Source organism: Pararge aegeria, chromosome 5, assembly GCF_905163445.1.
Source record: "Pararge aegeria chromosome 5, ilParAegt1.1, whole genome shotgun sequence".
In the NCBI taxonomy this organism is placed as follows: Eukaryota; Metazoa; Arthropoda; class Insecta; order Lepidoptera; family Nymphalidae; genus Pararge; species Pararge aegeria.
In genome coordinates, this window is record NC_053184.1 from 10591698 (window position 1) to 10610515 (window position 18818).

Sequence of the window (18818 nt, forward strand, 5' to 3'; positions counted from 1 at the left end):
AGACATAAACTTGTAAATCATCAGCTCACAATCGAAAAATAAATCGAAATTAATTTATTCTAAGTAGGCCTACTCCATAAGAATTTCAAACGTCAAGTCTGTTTGTGTTCGAGTTACCACCATACCATATTTAAAGTACACAAAAGTTTTGTCTCAAAGTAATTGGAGCGTGTAGTTTGAAAGTTATCGACGAACATCTTTTGCTAAAATGTGCCGGAAAAGGCGGCGCGCAGGGTGGCAAGAAAGTGCACGACGATACAAAAAAACTTCATATTCACAAGAAAGTTTAACACAATAAAATATATACTACACACCAAACTAACAAAATAAATCCAAATCAGTTATATAATAAATTATTCTTAATTATATTCCTTACAATAACTTTAAAATTGTCTATCAAGAAAACAATTGAAGAAAATATAGTGACCAAATATTTTCGTGTCCCTCACATGTAATAACATCAGCACACCATTTGGTATCAATTACATCATTTTGGGAGTAAAAATAAATGAATTTGTCTCAAAATGACTTAAGGTAATATCTAAATCTTTGCGTAATTTTTTGGATTCAAATTTTGTTGTCGAGTTTTATTTCTGGGTCAACGGAAAATCTATAAATAAAAATGCATCGATAAATTTGTTGCTATAGGGATAGAAAGGTATTTGAAAATAATACACTAGCAACACTAATGTTGTAGGTATTAGGTTTATATACCAAAATAAGCAAAATTATTAATTATATACATCGGATATTCAACAAAGACTTAAGTTTCTATTCATGCCATCCTTAGGGATATCTCCATCGTTATTGAAACTTTTAAATTTAATTTTAACTACCGTAAAATAAATTTAAAAAAAAGGTACTATTAATCTGTGTTAAATAAATATTAAGGTGCTGTTTTATCTGTGGTAGTGGTGTAGACTGTAGACCAAAGATTGCAATAGTATGTATTATGTGTAGACGTCATTATTTAAATTTTATTTTAAATTTTGTGATCTTAGCAATTCTATATTTTATTTAAAGTGGACTGTCCAGAAACGAACGATGGCGCCCGAAGAAACTATAGAAAAGCTTATTCTTTTAGGCCTAAGTGAACAAAAGGCAAAGGAAACCTTAAAAAACGCGAAAGTTACTAAGTTTCTACTTGCCGCATTGAGTGAGGTTAGAGCTGTTATTATTGGAAATTAATTGTCGTTCAATTTAAACTTATTTTTAAGTTAATTACGCATCTCATATTTCAGGTAAATATTGGTAATATACCAACCGGCTCTGGCTTGCTGCTCTACCATCTGGCTACAAAAATAAAGCCTCAAATTGAAAACAGACTGCCGTTGATCTGCAAATATGTAGCTAACGGAAAGTTAGATTCCACCTTGAGGGTTGATGCAGCGTTGGATTATTTATTGAGTCACATCAATGAGGAAAATATAAACTTGGGTGAATTTGAGGAATTTTGTGGAGTTGGTGTGTCAGTATCACCTGAACAGGTAGAGAGAGCAGTCGAAAAGCAAATGGAAAAATATAAAAAGGAGCTGATAGAAAAAAGGTACCGGTTTAATTCAGGTGTAATTATGCAAGCAGTTAGAGCTGATCTTAAATGGGCTGATGGAAAAGCTATTCAAAATGAAGTTGCAGTCCAGGTGAGGTATAAATAAAGATTGCTTTAGAATTATAATCTCACCAGAAACATTGATTGTAGTATTAATAATGCAACACAAATTCAGTGAGTTGTGCTGCATTGTGTGAACAAGCTCATGATTAAGAGTCCCAAATGGGTTTGAAAACCTCTCCTTACACAGTACAGTCTACCTAAGACGGTTCAATTTAGGGTCCAGTCTTCAGCGGAGATGAGGTAACATCATAGTAACAGATCAAAATGGGTTATTAAAACTGCTCCAAGCTCTCATGAATAGGGCTGTTACATTTATCATCATATTTAAAATTCAAAATATCAAAATTTCAAAATTCATTTATTTCAAGTAGGCCTAATACAAGCACTTTTGAAACGTCAAGTCTGTCCATGTGTAGTGACTCTACCACTGGTTCGGAAAGGCAGATTCTACTAAGAAGAAGCCGGCAGGAAACTCAGCAGTTGCTCTTTTCCAACATCAAAAAATTACATTTTACATTTTAACATTCATTTTTCTATCTTGTGAGAGATGAAAGCAGAGCTGGATGCTTCCAAGCAACCTTGTCATTAAGAAACTCATCAATTGTATAATAACCTCACAGTAATAAATGTGTTTTAACACATTCTTTAAACTTATGCATTGGTAGGTCCAAAATTACCTTAGGAATCATATTATAAAAGCGTATATTCAATCCCACAAATGACTTCTGCACCTTTCGCAGACAATATGCAGATGTCACTAATTTATGACCATTTCTTGTAAGTCGACTGTTTATATCCACTTTTTGTTTATAAAGACTAATATGTCGTCTTACAAATACTATATTGTCATAAATATATTGTGTGGCTACCGTAAGTATACCTATTTCTTTCAATTTTTCACGGAGGGATTCACGTGATTTAAGTTTATTTATTGACCGTACAGCAATACGTACAACCGTATTATAAAAGCAAAAGCAAAAATGTAGCATGTTCGAAGACCATTGTTTTTAAATATCAATAATTTGTTCACAAATCAGAACTTTCACGATAATATTTTTAAATTGCATTTCAGATTTTAGATTTACTAGGTCCTAAAACAGAAACTGATTTGGCGCCACCACCTAAGCCTGAAAAGAAGTCCAAAAGTGTGGATAGCAATAAAAAAGTTAAAGAAGAACCCCAAGGTCTGTTTAATTACATATTTTCAAGTAAATTGCATCAAGTTATTTAACATCATTATTAGATTATGTTATGCTTTTGCCTATACTTGAGCCAAATAAAGTACCCAGCCATCTTTGGCTGCCGGACTTTAATTCCCATTAAAGCGAGAACTTAAAACACACTGTATTATGTAATCTATTAACAATAATAAGTTATTATGGAAAAATATTAAAACACTAACATATACAAATAAACCTACTAGCGTAAATTCAGAACTCACAAACGTAAAACTAACCACACTCGATTCGGCAAATTATATAAACAGTTACTTTGCTAATATTGGCAACGAACTAGCTAAAAATATTAGTACAACATTAAATGAAGGTGATTTAAACCAATTTTTACATCGATTACAAACCCATCCCCAATCACTTGTTTTCTTGGATACAGACCATGACGAAATAAATATAATAATAAATAACTTAAAATTAGACAGTGCCCCTGGTTGGGACAATATTTCCACCCCTTATATCAAACACGTTAAAAATGAAATTATACCTATTCTCACACATTTGGCAAACCTGTGTTTCGCGACAGGTGTATTTCCCAATTCACTAAAAAGATCTATTATAACGCCTATTCATAAAGGTGGTAACAAAGAGAATGTTAGTAATTATAGGCCTATCTCGGTGCTTCCAGTCTTGGCTAAAATTCTAGAAAAGCTAATAAATACGCGCTTGCTAAATTACCTTGACAAGTACAATATTCTATCACCAAATCAATTTGGATTTAGACACGGAATCTCAACAGAAGACGCAGTTACGGCCATTATTACACTAATAACCGAACAAGTCGATAAAGGCACAAAATGTCTCTCGGTATTCATAGATCTAAAAAAAGCCTTCGACACGGTTTCAAATGAAATTCTTTTACAAAAATTAGAAAAAATAGGCATTAGAGATACCCAGTTACTTTTATTCAAAGATTACCTGACTAACAGAAAACAGAAAGTTAAACTTGATAACTGCATAAGTGATGATATTGACGTGTCATGTGGCGTCCCACAAGGAAGTGTCCTGGGCCCTACCTTGTTCCTCATTTACATAAATGATCTCTGCAACATGTCTATTCCTAATGCGAAAATATACTCTTACGCTGATGACACAGCAATCGTCTTCACTGGTAGCAGCTGGCCTGATTTAAAAATGAATGCGGAGAAGGGTACAGCCCAGGTGGCCTTATGGATGAGAAATAATCTACTCACCCTCAATACTGAAAAGACTAACTACATTTGCTTTAGTATTTATAATAGCTCTCAGCCTTGCCAAGACTTCAACATAAAAATACATACTTGTGGGGCATTGGATGGCTTCAATGATGGGTGTGGATGTCCTCAAATTAATAAAGTACAATATGTAAAATATTTAGGGGTGATGTTGGACCAAAGGTTATCATGGTATCCACAAATTGAACAAATTACATCAAGAATACGTAAATTTAACTGGATATTTAAATCACTAAGATATATAGCCCCAAAAGATACGACAAGTAGTTCGAATAAATCTAGAAACTTACTAAACGAAATCTACACCTCGCTAGTCCAATCAATAATAACCTATTGTATCCCTATCTGGGGTGGAGCACTCAAGACACGTTTCCTAGAAGTAGAGAGAGCACAACGTACTTTACTAAAAATAATGTATTTCAAAAAAAGGACATTCTCAACACATAATTTATACCAAATTAGTAATCTACCATCGGTACGCAAATTGTACATTATACAGACAATTTTAAAAAAACACAAAAATCTAATTTATGAACCATGTATAACGTTAAGGAGAAGAAAGAATAATATAGTCAATGTTCCCCATAGAAAAACTAAATTTGCTAAGGTACAATTTGAATCACGCTGTTCTATATAACAAAATAAACAAAGCAACACTAATATACAATAAATCCTTTTATGAGTGTAAATCTATAATTAGTAATTGGGTAAAAAACTTAAGCTACGACGATATTGAAAATTTTATACATAATTAAATATACAGATATAAATACACATGCACAATAATATATAATAAATAATAATAAATATTCTAACGAAGACGCATACTATATTATATTCATGTTCATATACAAATTCACACATAAATACACACACACACACACACACACACACACACACACACACACACACACACACACACACACATGCATACTTATATCATACATTTTATGGAATAACACGGTGAACTAATAAATTTGGCTAAGTAAAATTTAAAGTTAGATAACATTGTTTATAACTAAAACTCGTAGTATAACTCAAATAATTGTAAAATTTATTTTCTTAAAACATTGTTTATAACTATAAATCGAAGTCAAACTTAAATGATTATAAAACTAGTTGGTAATATATTACTTATAACTAAAATTATTGTAGTGAAACTTAAAATTAACTACCTACCTAAAATTGTTTTTAATTAAATAAAAAAGTAAAATGTTAATAAAATATATACCTATGTATTATATTTAAGGAAGAGCGGAATCCCCTGGTACAGGCAATTACAAGCTTAAAAGGGGGCTCCGACAACTGTTGTATCAAGTATCTTGAAATGTAATAAACAATTTTTTGATTTTTTTTTTGATTTTTGACTGTATTGAGATTCAAAAAATTAATACATACATTTTTCTGCTGCGTTTATTTTTTTCTGCTGCATGAAACAACAGCTATTGATTTAATTGATAACAACACCAGCTTTTACTCTTGAAATAGGATGCTTGTTAAGTTAACCAAATTTATTTATTACTTAATTTTTTTTATTATTATTTATTACCAGTTAATAGTAGTAGTAGACAGATTACCTGGGTGGGATTGTATGACAAATAAATTTTGCAATGCATATATTATGATACAAGTAGATGGAAGTATTTCTAGAACTTATATATGAATACACAATAACTAAAATGATTTTTATTCATTTTATTACAGGCCACAAAGAATCTCAGGTATCTGCAGCTTCTGGTGATATTGGAGGTGCAACATCTATGCCAGAACTAATGAAAAAATTACCTTTTCATGCACCTGGTGAAAACTATAGGACAGATGGTTATATTGTAACACCGAACACAAAGAAGTTGATAGAAGAACATCTTAAAATTACATCTGGTAAAGTGAGGACCAGATTTCCTCCCGAGCCTAATGGTATTCTTCACATAGGCCATGCTAAAGCTATTAATATAAACTTTGGGTATGCTGCAGCTCATGATGGTATTTGCTTCTTGAGATATGATGATACAAATCCTGAGAAAGAAGAAGAAAAGTTCTTTGTTGGTATCAAAGATATGGTGGAGTGGTTAGGTAAGTTTTTATCATTCTAACATGGTGTGGATTATAATAATTATTTGTGTAAAATAACTTAACATTTGTTATAAATTGTACTGCTTATTTGTGGTTTTAGGCTACAAGCCATATAAAATTACGCATTCCTCCGATTATTTTGATCAGCTATATGAATGGGCTGTAAAGTTGATTAATAAGGATCTGGCATATGTGTGTCATCAAAAGTCTGACGAAATTAAAGGCTTCAATCCTCCCCCCTCGCCTTGGAGAAATAGGCCTGTTGAGGAGAGCCTTCAACTGTTTGAGGTATTAATAAAATAGTGTTTTAATAATGGATATTAAATGTCTATTTTTTGATTTTATGTTTTAGTTTTTCATGTTTATTAATTTCATAATTTTTGATTCAGTTTATTATTTACCTCTTTGATGATTTTGTATTTCACGATGTCCTTCAGGGGTAAAAAATATTTTTTGTTTGTTTATATATTCTATGTTATTGTCCTTTTTTATGATTATTTTGTTATTGTTTATTCTCGAGGATTCAGTGACGACGAAAATAATGTGACTGGCTAAAAACCAGTGCTGCACATTTTAGTATGCAGCTATACTGAGCCAGCTCCTTTGTTACACATTTTTTTAATTTTATTCCTTTAAAAATTTATGTAACATTTTACACAAATCTGTGACCATAAAGATGATTTTTCTTTCTTTCTTTCTTATTCAAATAATTTCAATGAAAATAAAAATAGAATTCAAATAATAAATATTTTAAGTTCATCTTCTGTATTCTAATTTTAAGGATATGAAAAATGGTAAAATTGATGAAGGTGATGCCACGCTGAGAATGAAGATTACTTTAGAAGAGGGTAAGCAAGATCCTGTGGCATACAGAATAAAGTTCAAGCCGCATCACCGGACTGGCAACAAATGGTGCATCTACCCCACTTATGATTACACTCATTGCCTATGTGATAGTATCGAGAATATCACACACTCACTGTGTACTAAGGAGTTCCAGTCAAGGAGGTAAGTCATCAACCCAGTAAAATGACAGCCAAGTTCTGTGGCTGCGATTATTTATTTATTTTACTTTAACCAACAGTTGTAGATACTAAATAGTTAACAAATTGGTTGACTTGGTTGATTGGTTAACAAATTGGTTGAATTATAGAACTCGAAAATAAGCTATTTATATTGAGTCATCATCAGATTAAATTAACTACTGCTTTGCACTGGCCTCCACTATAAAAGAAAAGGATTTATAGCATTAAGAGTTAGAACCGCTATTCTGCTCTAATACAAGTAGTTGGGCTGTTACAATCGTTATCACAGTGTTATTAATAATAAAGCAATAAAAGTGACAATACCTTATTCAAAGTCAGGACACACCTGCCTGTGCTAGCCCTGCTGGGAATCAAATCCAGGACTTTGTCATCGTTAATTGAACATGCAAATCCAATAACTAGATCTCAGTATTGTGTTTCAATTTAGTTATACTAGGTCGGCTACATAATATAATCAATGCATTCATTGCAAAAAGATTCATCAAAGCTGTCTCCCAAGTATGAGCAACCATCAACACAAGTGTATCATAATATACCATCAATATCCTGTTTAAGTCTTCTGCTCGACTAAATGCCTATCCCATAGGGATGGTTTGCACATAATCTCAATGCTACACAGGGTACATTGCAGTAGATGGTGCAACGGTAAGCGCTGTCATATAAGTAGCAGGACTCGGTCTTTATAATACAAATATAAATCCAGGTTAACAAAAAAAAAAAACGATAATATACATATGCACAAAGGCGGCCTTATCGCTTCAAGCGATCTCCTCCAGACAACCTTTGGTTGAAGAAACGTATTACAGAAAACGGGATAGTGCAATACCCAAATTGCTCTTCTACTACCAATTTCATGTTTTACCATCTGAAACCCACTCCATTAAACTTTTCAGATCCTCATATTACTGGCTTTGTAATGCATTAGACATATATTGCCCAGTTCAATGGGAGTATGGAAGATTGAACGTTAACTATACAGTTGTCTCTAAGAGAAAGATTGGAAAACTCATTGAAGAAGGTATTGTTAAAGGTAAGCTATCAGGATAGTTTCATGTTTACTGATTAAAAAAAAATTCATACATTAAATGTTAGACACAAACAAATTTTGACAATCGCCAACGGCAAACATTGTACGATTATTTAAAGTATGCCATTGATGTTTTATATGTTTGGGTCTATGGCGTAAGCCGGCCTCAAAAGAGTATGTTATAGCGTCGAGCCGAGTGCAATGTTCTTATGTGTGGAAGATCCCAGGTGTCAACACAACTTTTGTATGGCGCTGGTAGATCAACATTGGTTAGCAACTGTCTATAAGTTACTAATACTAAAAGATGGGGTATTTTTACAAAGTTGAGCTGGCCACTGGGTTGATGAACAGCCTTCCGGTTGGTCCACCATCAGGAGTCCAAGTCTGCTATTGCAACTGTGTCTACTGAGTGATTGAAAAAAACCTTTTATATATTCATCTTTCATTCATTTGTTTTATAGTTATCCATTAATTATGCTATTAGTTAGTTAGTGTAAGTGTCCCTGCCGTACTAACAAGATGTAAAATAAAGGCGACGGTTGTTTCAGCTGGACCATCCGCTTGGTCTCTGCTGCAGCTCTGTACATCACAGCCTTCATGACCATTAACTACCTCGGCGCAGCGGTGAGCGCTGTGTTTTTAAGTTCTGTCCCGTCCCGGGTTCGGTTCCCGGCAGAGCATATTTGGGAATTTATAATTTCAGAATTTTGCTCTGGTCTGTTCTGGAGGGTGGCTTCGGTCGTGGCTACCACCTTCCTTACCACCCTACCGACAAGGACGTGCCGCTAAGCGTTTTAGCGTTTCAGTACGATGTTATGTGCAACAAATACTCAAAGAAGATTTAGCTATATGCTTCCGATCAGCAGTACACGCTCTTTTCTTGAATAATTCAATGTAACGAGTGCGAACAATTAACGACTGGCTGATGGTTTGGGCTGTGCCAGTGACTTTCGTTCTCTGGCCGATTTCTTTGTTTCTAATTTTATCCTTTAGATAAACTCCTTAGCTTGTTGAATGACTTTAAATGTATCGTTCATACCTTTTGTGAGTGTCCACGTGTCAGCGCCATAAGTGAGACTGTAAAACTTTTTAATGGTAATTCATCAGTTTCAGTTTTAGTATGATGTTGATGATGACGTTGATAATAATAACAATGATGAATATTTTTTTTTTTTATTTTTTTTTTATTTGGAAAACAAACAGCTATAAATAAATTTCTACAATGGATAAACTTAATTATAGATCTTACACAAGCCAATAAAGTTTTCACTATTAATTAAAATTATCATAATGATACGGGAGTTTGGTTCTATTATATATAAGTAACTTATACTAAGTAATACTAGTTACAATAAGTTAATAACGCAAAAATGATTGCTCATTTACAAAAAGTTAATCTAAGAAAAAACACACATTCAAGTGCATTTTTTGATATATGTATATTCTAAGTATTTATGTATATTATTCATAAAAATATTCATCAGTCATCTTAGTACCCAAAAGACAAGCTACGCTTACTTTGATGCTAGATGGCGATGTGTGTATTGTCGTAGTATATTTATTTATTTTATTTAATGAACAAATTATAAATTACACCACACAGATTCTCCTGCTTTTCGCGGAGTATAGCAAATTAAGCTTAATTTTCATAATTTGATAATGATGAAACCTTAAGTTTTATAACTGGCGTGGTATTGTTAGATAATTGACGATAAGCAATGATTGTTAGATTGGGACGACCCTCGTCTATTCACCTTGACGGCTCTTCGGCGCCGCGGTGTGCCGGCGGCGGCCGTCAATACGTTCTGTGCGGCTCTCGGCGTCACCGGCGCCGTGGGGGCGGTCGACCCCACCATGCTGGACGCGGCGGTACGCGATGTACTCAATGTCACTGCTCCCAGGTAAAACTCAACCAATGTATGTAATATGTACGATTTATATGTAATGTACGTAATATGTACTAATGTAAAGTGGCAGGATAAAATCACAAACTCTGAAATTCTGAGGAGATCGAGCATGGACGGCATGGAAGCATTGATATTGAAAGGTCAACTCAGATGGTGTGGACATTTGACGCGCATGAATGACACCCGGCTACCGAAAGCAGTTTTTTACTCTGAGCTCAGTAATGGTAAACGAAAGTCTGGTGGTCAGTACTTGCGCTTTAAGGATGTTCTAAAACGCAATCTAACATCATGCAATATACCATGGAGCAATTGGGAGCGAATTGCCACGCAGTGGTCTAAATGGCGCAAACTGATAAGTGAAAAATGTAAAACCTTCGAAATGAAACGTCTAGAGCACATTGACTCAAAGCGCTACAACAAAAAAATTAGGCCTAAGCATTCCTATACGTATAGTTATAATAACAGCGGTCAACTTTACTGCGGATCGTGCAATCGAATCTTCAAAACTAAATTTGGCTACGCTAGTCATATCCGTGCACACTCGAGACGATAAAGCCAAGGTGTCGCCGTTGACGGATACGTCATGGAGGACATCATCATCATCATCATCATGTACTAATGTATGATTTGCTCGCTTGCAGTTGTGATTTCGTTTTCGAATATCAAACTCTTTACCGCCAGAGTAAAATACTTATGCCACTCTTTTTAGAATCGCAAATACAGTACTTATGATTTTTATTTTATAAAAGTTCTGCCACAAGCCTTGATTGAATTGTATTTTAGGCATATTTGAGTTTTAAAACAACATATATGTGTTTGTTTGTTTGAAGTCTTTATTGCACACGCACATTTTATACATATTAAACACAATAACAGAAGAAACTTAGAAAATAAAATAGAGCGTGCAAAGGCGGTCTTATCACTAAAGCAATCTCTTCCAGACAACCTTTGACGTTAGGAAAAACGAATGAACGGGTTGATGCGATCCATTTTACCCGGATGTTCCAGTATAGCGACACTCGAAAACGCCTCTTCGATTGTGAGCTTGCAAAACTTGTGCTAAGGGCTACTAAGGCCGTGGGTTCAATTTTCACAACTGGAAAATGTTTGTGTGATGAACATAAATGTTTTTCAGTGTCTGGGTGTTTATCTGCATATTACAAATATTTATGAATATTCCGTCACCTTAGTACCCATAACACAAGCTACGCTTACTTTGGGGCTAGATGGCGTTGTGTGTATTGTTGTAGTATATTTATTTATCTTTGGTAGAGGTGAGCGCTATGGATTTAAGCGGGAGGTCCCGGGTTCGATCCCCGGCAGAGGAAATTAGGGAATTTATATTTTCTGGATTTTCTCTGGTGAGAGGCTTCTGCCGTGGTTAGTTACGATCACACGACTAAAACCTTCAACTGCCACATACAATAGGGAGTATAGCAAACTGTATAAGACAGCTGACGCCCGTGTAAAATCGTTCCTAAATATTGTGGTGGGTGTAGTTACGCGGTATCTATGGTTTTTGATTAATTATGGCTTGAGCATCCTGGACTCACAAAAAACTAATTATTCACTGTCAAAGTTCATAATTCTTGTGACACATTGCAAAAAGGAGGTCTTTTCTATCTTCATACTTACTTCTATTAACCTTAGGTAGTCTGTATCCAAGATAAATTTATTATTTCTCTATATATTTATTCTATTTGTGATACAGACTATCAAGATAGATAAGACTATTTATTTCACAGAGTTATGGTTGTCCTTGAGCCGTTGAAAATTACCGTTACTAATTTCCCGAGTGATAAACCGATATCGATACAAGTGCCAGACTTCCCCAACGAGCCGGAGAAAGGTTCGCATAACGTCGTGTTGGATAAAGTACTTTACATTGAAGCAACGGACTTTAAAGAAACTCCCGAGAAAGGTTACCGACGCCTCACACCAACGCAGTCAGTGGGCTTGCGACACGCTGGATATGTGTTAAAGGTATATCTATTAAAGTAAATTTACATTTTGTAATAATCATGCTTTATTAGTGATTCCAAAACAGACAGCTTCAATATTCATCATTATGAACATCTCAGCCACAGGACGTCCACTGCTGGACATATTTTTGGGTTTTCGACACGCTACGGTTTTGTGCTGCTCGTATCCAGCTACTCCCTGCTACTCATTTTGTATTGTATTCTACTTCTCCTCACTATCCAGTGATAAGTAACTCCAGAACTTTGGGAACCCAACTTCTATCAGTTCTTCAATGTCTTCTAACTTAAATTGTATCTAATTCTACTTAATTAAGAAATAATGAATGAATGAATGAATATACTTTTATTGCACACCACAAAAAGTACATAAAAAGTAAAGTATAAGAAAACAACGTATACAATTTAGCGGCCTTATCGCTTTATAGCAATTTAGATATGGAATACAGATAGTTAATAATAAGAAATAGTGTTTTTTTATTCTATAATAATGTGGTAAATCTTAATAAGGTTGTTATTTTTTGAAACCAATAGCGAGTAATATCTTAAAATATCTTAATTTATTAGAATTATCCAAAAAATAGGCCCAACCTTATTTCTCACGCAGAATATTTTATTTTTAGGTGGCGAAGGTAATTAAAGATAGAGCAGGCAATATCAGTGAGGTAGAATGCACCGCGGAGTCAACAGAATCATCTGAAAAACCGAAAGCGTTCATACACTGGGTATCTCAACCCATCACTGTACAAGTTCGTCTATACGAGCCACTGTAAGTTAAATATTTGGATTTATGGAAATTATATAGTCTTAATATAGTCTTAAGATTGTGTGTGCCCCCCCCCCCCCCCCCCCCATTTTCACTTTAGCTATAATCTCGTAATAAAATTAAATTCTACCGTACTTTTGTATTGGTGAAATCAATAATACCTCAAATAATTTTTTTTCTTCAAACTTTATCTATTGAGGTTCTTATTTTATGCGTGGCCAAAGATAGTTGTGTTACTCGTATTCATTTCTATAGCGATAATAGAGATAATAGGTTGACAAGATTTTTTGCCAGTACAACAGGTCATCTAGTTAGCAACAAATAAACCGAATCTAGGAATTGGGATGCGTCATTTTACTCGAGTCCTCAATCTCTGTATTCTTTGTAGGTTTAAACACAAAAACCCAGAAGACCCAGCAGAAGTTCCAGGTGGGTTTCTGTCCGACTGTCGCGAGGATACCTTGAAGACAGTAGCAGCTTTTGCTGATGCATCCATCAAAGGCGCTGAAGTACTTGACAAGTTCCAGTTCGAAAGAATCGGTTTCTTTTCTGTAGATAAAGACTCAAGCTCAACAATGGTATGCTATATATTTCATCTTTCACACTTTGCAGGCCTTATTTAATTTTAGTTGTTGTTTTGAGACATTTTTTTATTCCACTAAAAGCTAGCTCTTGATTACAATCTCACCTGGTATGTGGTGATGCGGTCTAAAATGGTAGCGGGCTAACCTGTTAGACGTATGGCATTCTATTAAACCCATAGTACGGCATCGTAAAGAAACCGTCAGAGGTGGTAGCAGGCTACCCTGTTAGGGGTATTGTAGTTATATTAAACCCATACCCCTTATCGGTTTCTACGTGGCATCATACTCAAATAATATAACGGTATGTTTTACCCACTTTTAATAAATAATGAACTGAACGCAGTACATTTGGATTGTATTTGGTAAGAATTCATTTTATTCAAAATCAAATAAACTATTTTAATTTAATCTTGTGTATACTATACTGGCTATACTATACTATATCTGTATCTCTAGTAATCATGAAATATTTTTGCGACTTAAATAAGTATGCTGAAATGTAACGAAATCCTGTGGCTATTTTCCTGTATCTTCAAATTTATGTATGTATATTTGGCGTCATTTTAAGGATCACTTAGTCAAACAGGCAGCGTATAGTGAAATATTTCTGTCTGTCTGTCTGTATGTCACAAAGTGTATTCTGTCACACTAGTGTATTAGTCATATTTAAAGAAACTTTTAACTTTAACATAGGCGTCTATTAAAGCTTTTGTTTCTTTTAAACCTGAAAAGTGATTTTTAAAAGATTTGTTTTGTTGAAATAACTTTTGACGACAGGGGTGAGTGGTCTGGCAAGACTTAACCTATCAAAATGATATATCAAATTATAAACATAAACACCACAATGGGTGAGAGTTAATAAAATTTTTATCAACCAAGACAATACTTATTTCGACTTCTTCTTTTCGACAAATTCGGTAAATACCGATACATACTTGGATTAAACTATACCTAGAGAATATATTATAGATAGATACTTTATTATCATGACCCAGGAACAAAGTGACTATGACTTATGACTTCTGATACACTTTTAACCAGATTTTTTCGATATTTTCAGATGGTATTTAACAGAACCGTTTCGCTTAAAGAAGATTCTGGAAAATAAATAGGTTTATAAATAAATTATGTATGAAATCCAAGGCTTGTTACGAATTTTTTAATATTTATAAAATAAATTATTCATTAAATTGAACAACTGTATTATTTTTCAATATATCTACTACACAATGTTTTCAGGCTGTCCGTAATTTGACTTCTATTGTTTAAGCAAAGTGATTTTAGCGGCCGAGGGGATCATCCAGAACCAAATTGATGCATAAATAGGAACTTCGGATTTGTTCTAAGGAACTTTAAGTCAATGAGTACTGAGTATAACAATCTAAAAGTAACGTTTCACCGATCTCAGGATAGTAATTTATCAAATTGCTACACATCAAATAATTATTTTTAGGAGGCCAGTTTGTTAATGAAAATTGCTAATCTTGTGTCAAAGAATAATTTTTTGTATAAAAATGTTATCCTGTAAACTATGTAAATCATAAATGTTGGGCGTCATGGAATACATAAATACATATATCGCTTCTTCTAGAGATAACTGAAATAGTATTATAAATTTCGTCCCGCAAACGTAGGCTGGAATAAAAAAATAGTGGTTGTTTACCTACGCTAAGCTTTCAGCTTTTTATTCTTACAGCTTTCTTTCAATATGCCAGATTTCGCCAAGATCGGATTAGAGAGCATTCGGAATACAAAGTGTTCCTGCGGGATTCATAAAAAACCGAAACAAAGGCATTGTCTTACAGGTTGTCTCGTCTTTGACAGAGTAGGGCACATAATGAAGGGTGAAGGCTATTTTCGCAGGGTAAATACTGCTAGGTGGAAGTCGGATTTGCGCCCTAAAGGTAAACTTGGAAATAAATGTTTAAATAGTTATTTATACAGTTAAATAGTTATTTATATAGATTCGTCCACAGACATTCGGTTAAATAGTAGTCGACCGTCTGGAAAAAACCGAACCGCGTAACTATGTTTCGGAAAGATTACTTTGACTTTACTTGATTGAATTAACGTCCACTGCTGGATATAGGTCTTTTGTTGGGACTTCCACAATTCACGGTCCTGGGCCGCTTGCCTCCAGCGGCTCCCAACGACTTGCCTGATGTTATCAGTCCACCTGACCTACGCCAGGTTTACCGGTGCGGGGTCGCCATTCCAGCACCTTAAGACCCCACGTCCATTAGTGGTTAGTTAAGTTCTCCGAGTTATGTGCCGTGCCCATTGCCACTTCAACTTCGCGATTCCCTGAGCTATGTCGGTAATTCTAGTTCTCCTGCGGATCTCATCGATCATTTCTGATTTGATCACGTAAAGATAATCCGAGCATAGCTCTCTCGATCGCCCGCTGAGTGACTGAGCCTTTTTATGAGGCCCATAGTAAGCGACCACGTTTCGGATCCGTAAGTCATAACTGGCACTTTTCGAAGACTTCTTTAGGTACTGAGGTATTTAGCCCATCTGAGTTGGATTCGGCGGTCTTCTCACGACTTTCTCGAAATTGGACCTACCTAACTGTATCGTGTGTCCTAAGTATATGTACTCATCTACAATTTCGAGTGCAGAGCTCCCAACAAATACTGCGTAGAGCGGAACATGAGTGAAAGGATACCTACGAATTACCAAATAAAACTGCTACTTGATTAGAGCTTTTAAAAGCGTTATGCAAGGAAGGCCGCTGCGTTCTAAGGAGATCCCGAAGCCTACTAAAATGAACTGTGTCGGTTAAAAAGGACTTCTACCCCCACGCAGAAATCCTTTTTTATTAATAGTCACAATTGACGGGCCCGGAGGATATGGCCCTGGTCTGATATTAAGTGAAAAACCATCGCCTATTGGTATACAGAGCAGCCGTGTACAGTATACAGTATGGTAGGCAAGGAACTAGTCCTACAGAGTTCCATCCCGTGGTTATCAACAAGCGGTTGTTAAGGCTGATGCTCATGTGTCTGTTATTAAGTATACCGGAAACGGAACGGCATCGAGACCGAACAATACAGCACTCTCCTTGGCGCCAGAAATAATCATGGCAGTTGTTTCTCCCCGGATGAGCTCTGTCACAAAAAGTTCTAGTGCTACTAAAACCTAACTACGATAAACTTATTTCGCCTCCAAGAAGTGGGTATCTTGTTTTCAAGCTAATTCCCTATTGCTACCAATAAATAGAGCTGGCAGTCCTAGCAAGCAGCTTATCTCATTCCCTCCTATCTTGCTTAGTTAGCTGTACCATAAATATAGTATGTTAACCTACTGTACCTACCCTCGCTAATCCTAAGGGACGAACCATGTATTCTTACGTACGTTGCGTGTTTGCTATTTGGGTCAGGCCAAGCGGACACAGCGTCTTAACATAATTACAGAATAAATTCCCTTGGTCTAACCTCCTTACTATCCTTAAGAAAATATATGAGCAGATTCGATTTCAGAACTTAGATAAATATATATACTACGACAATACAGACATCGCCATCTGGCCCCAAAGTATATAGCGTAGCTTGTGTTATGGGAACAAAATTATATAAATAAAAAAAGAGAATACATAAATACTTATTAATATACAAATGAACACCTACACACGGAAAAACATTCGTGTTCATCCACAGACATTCAGTATTAGGAATCGAACCCACGACCTTGGACTCAACTCAAAGCAGGGTTGCTGCCCACCGCGCCAATCAGCCGTCTTCAACTTCGCAAACTAAAACATTACGTGGCCGTTCAATTTTCCATTAAATTATTTTTTATAACCGAAAATCTAAATAATCAGTAATTAACTACATATTTTAAAATTTAATGTTATTTCAAATTTTTAATTAATAACTACGAAAACGTTACGAGATACCTTAGTCATTTTTATAATGTCCAAAATATTTTATAGCGTGTGTAAAAGTATATTGTGCAACAAGTGCGACAAGTTGTCGATTGCCCACGAAAGCGAAGTTGAACGCACGAGAGAAGCGAGTGCGGTCACTCGCTTGAGTAGGTAATCGATGTCGCACTTGTTGCACATACTATTTTGTATTACTCATGCGGGGAAAGTTTTTAAACTAATTTTAATATAATTACAATTTTATTTATTAAATTAAACTATCAGACGCGTCAACCTCAATTTGCGTGTGCCAAGAATAATTTGAGTGCGACAAGTTTACTTGTTTTAAAATGGGCAAACGGTTCTTTTTCAACCGCAACAGCGAGCGTCAAGATACTACTTTCCCCGCATGAGTAATACAAAATTTGTGACTAAATGCTTACCAATTTAGACACGAATTTGATCCAGATATTTTTAAAAGATATTTTTAACATATTTTTTTTAAACCTCATGGATTTAATAGTAAAGACAAGGATATGTTGTTACAACGTCATTTTGAAATATTTAGCATCTCAATAGTTGCTATTTATTTTACTACTTACTGATGACTGTTACTAACAAATTAAAAAAAAAAAAAAACATTTATTTTTTTGTTAGAAACTCTAAAATTACTAATATCTCGAAACATTTTTGTTTGTTTGTTTGTAAGCTCCGTACTAGACCGAATTGAAACCATTCCTTCGCCAAAAAAAGCTTAAGTTTAAAAAAAAAGTTGGAGATATTTAAGAAAATTGCAATAATGTAACACAAAGTACCAAAATTTTGCCTATAAAATTCATAACTTGTCCGATTTTAAAAATAAGAACTTATCTGTAGATCTGCCTTATTTGAATTCCACACATATCTCGAATGAACTGTTCCTGCCTTAAAAACAAAAACAAATGCGGAAGAAGTCGTGAGCAACAGCTAGTTTAGTGATATATTGAAACCGCATCCTTAGCGCATTACTGGCTCCGCGAATAATAAAGCCGAATAGAGAGATAAATATTGCCGCGGAAACAAAAGATTTATACTAACTAGCTTATTTTAACCCTTGCTATAAAATTTATTTACTCGCAATAATAGTCAACACACATACACTAAAGCATCACAGTAAATTGTTTATTATAAAATTGTTTTAAAGCTATACCTAATCCGTTCAACTCATCTTCAGCCAACGTTAAAAGTAAAGTAAAAATGAGTAGTATCGACAGTAGGTACAGTAGTACAGTAGTAATGAGTAGTATCTATGACCTTAAAATCAGAAACCAATTTGAAATTGACTCTGCGTGTACTAAGGTTTAGAGATTGCCTGACCTTTAAGACCTTCGTAGTAAGGCAACACCAACTTGACCAAAGAACACAGTTACTTTATCATAACGCCTTTATATTAGGCTTTTTGGCCCTTATCAAAACTACTTTGTACGTTCTGTAGATACTATATTTGGTATTTTTTTTTAACGAAACGCATTAT

The 18818-nt window shown here is 34.7% G+C and overlaps 1 protein-coding gene across 1 annotated transcript; it reads left to right on the top strand.

Moving 5' to 3' along the window:
* The first annotated feature begins 938 nt into the window (after positions 1-938).
* On the top strand, positions 939-14598 carry LOC120623754 (probable glutamine--tRNA ligase). The gene is made up of 12 exons (XM_039889962.1): positions 939-1161; positions 1242-1640; positions 2685-2796; positions 5763-6131; positions 6232-6419; positions 6913-7139; positions 8071-8207; positions 9934-10105; positions 11857-12094; positions 12714-12859; positions 13245-13434; positions 14501-14598. Exons 1-12 carry the CDS (start codon positions 1045-1047, stop codon positions 14546-14548), a joined length of 2343 nt encoding a protein of 780 aa, XP_039745896.1. The 5' UTR covers positions 939-1044; the 3' UTR covers positions 14549-14598.
* Positions 14599-18818: the final 4220 nt, after the last annotated feature.

Bases quoted from the DNA above. Each gene is read 5' to 3' on its own strand.
- LOC120623754 (XM_039889962.1), top strand. From the start codon at position 1,045: ATGGCGCCCGAAGAAACTATAGAAAAGCTTATTCTTTTAGGCCTAAGT. The intron at 1,162-1,241 runs GTTAGAGCTGTT...CTCATATTTCAG, and splicing joins TACTTGCCGCATTGAGTGAG to GTAAATATTGGTAATATACC. The intron at 6,420-6,912 runs GTATTAATAAAA...TCTAATTTTAAG, and splicing joins AGAGCCTTCAACTGTTTGAG to GATATGAAAAATGGTAAAAT.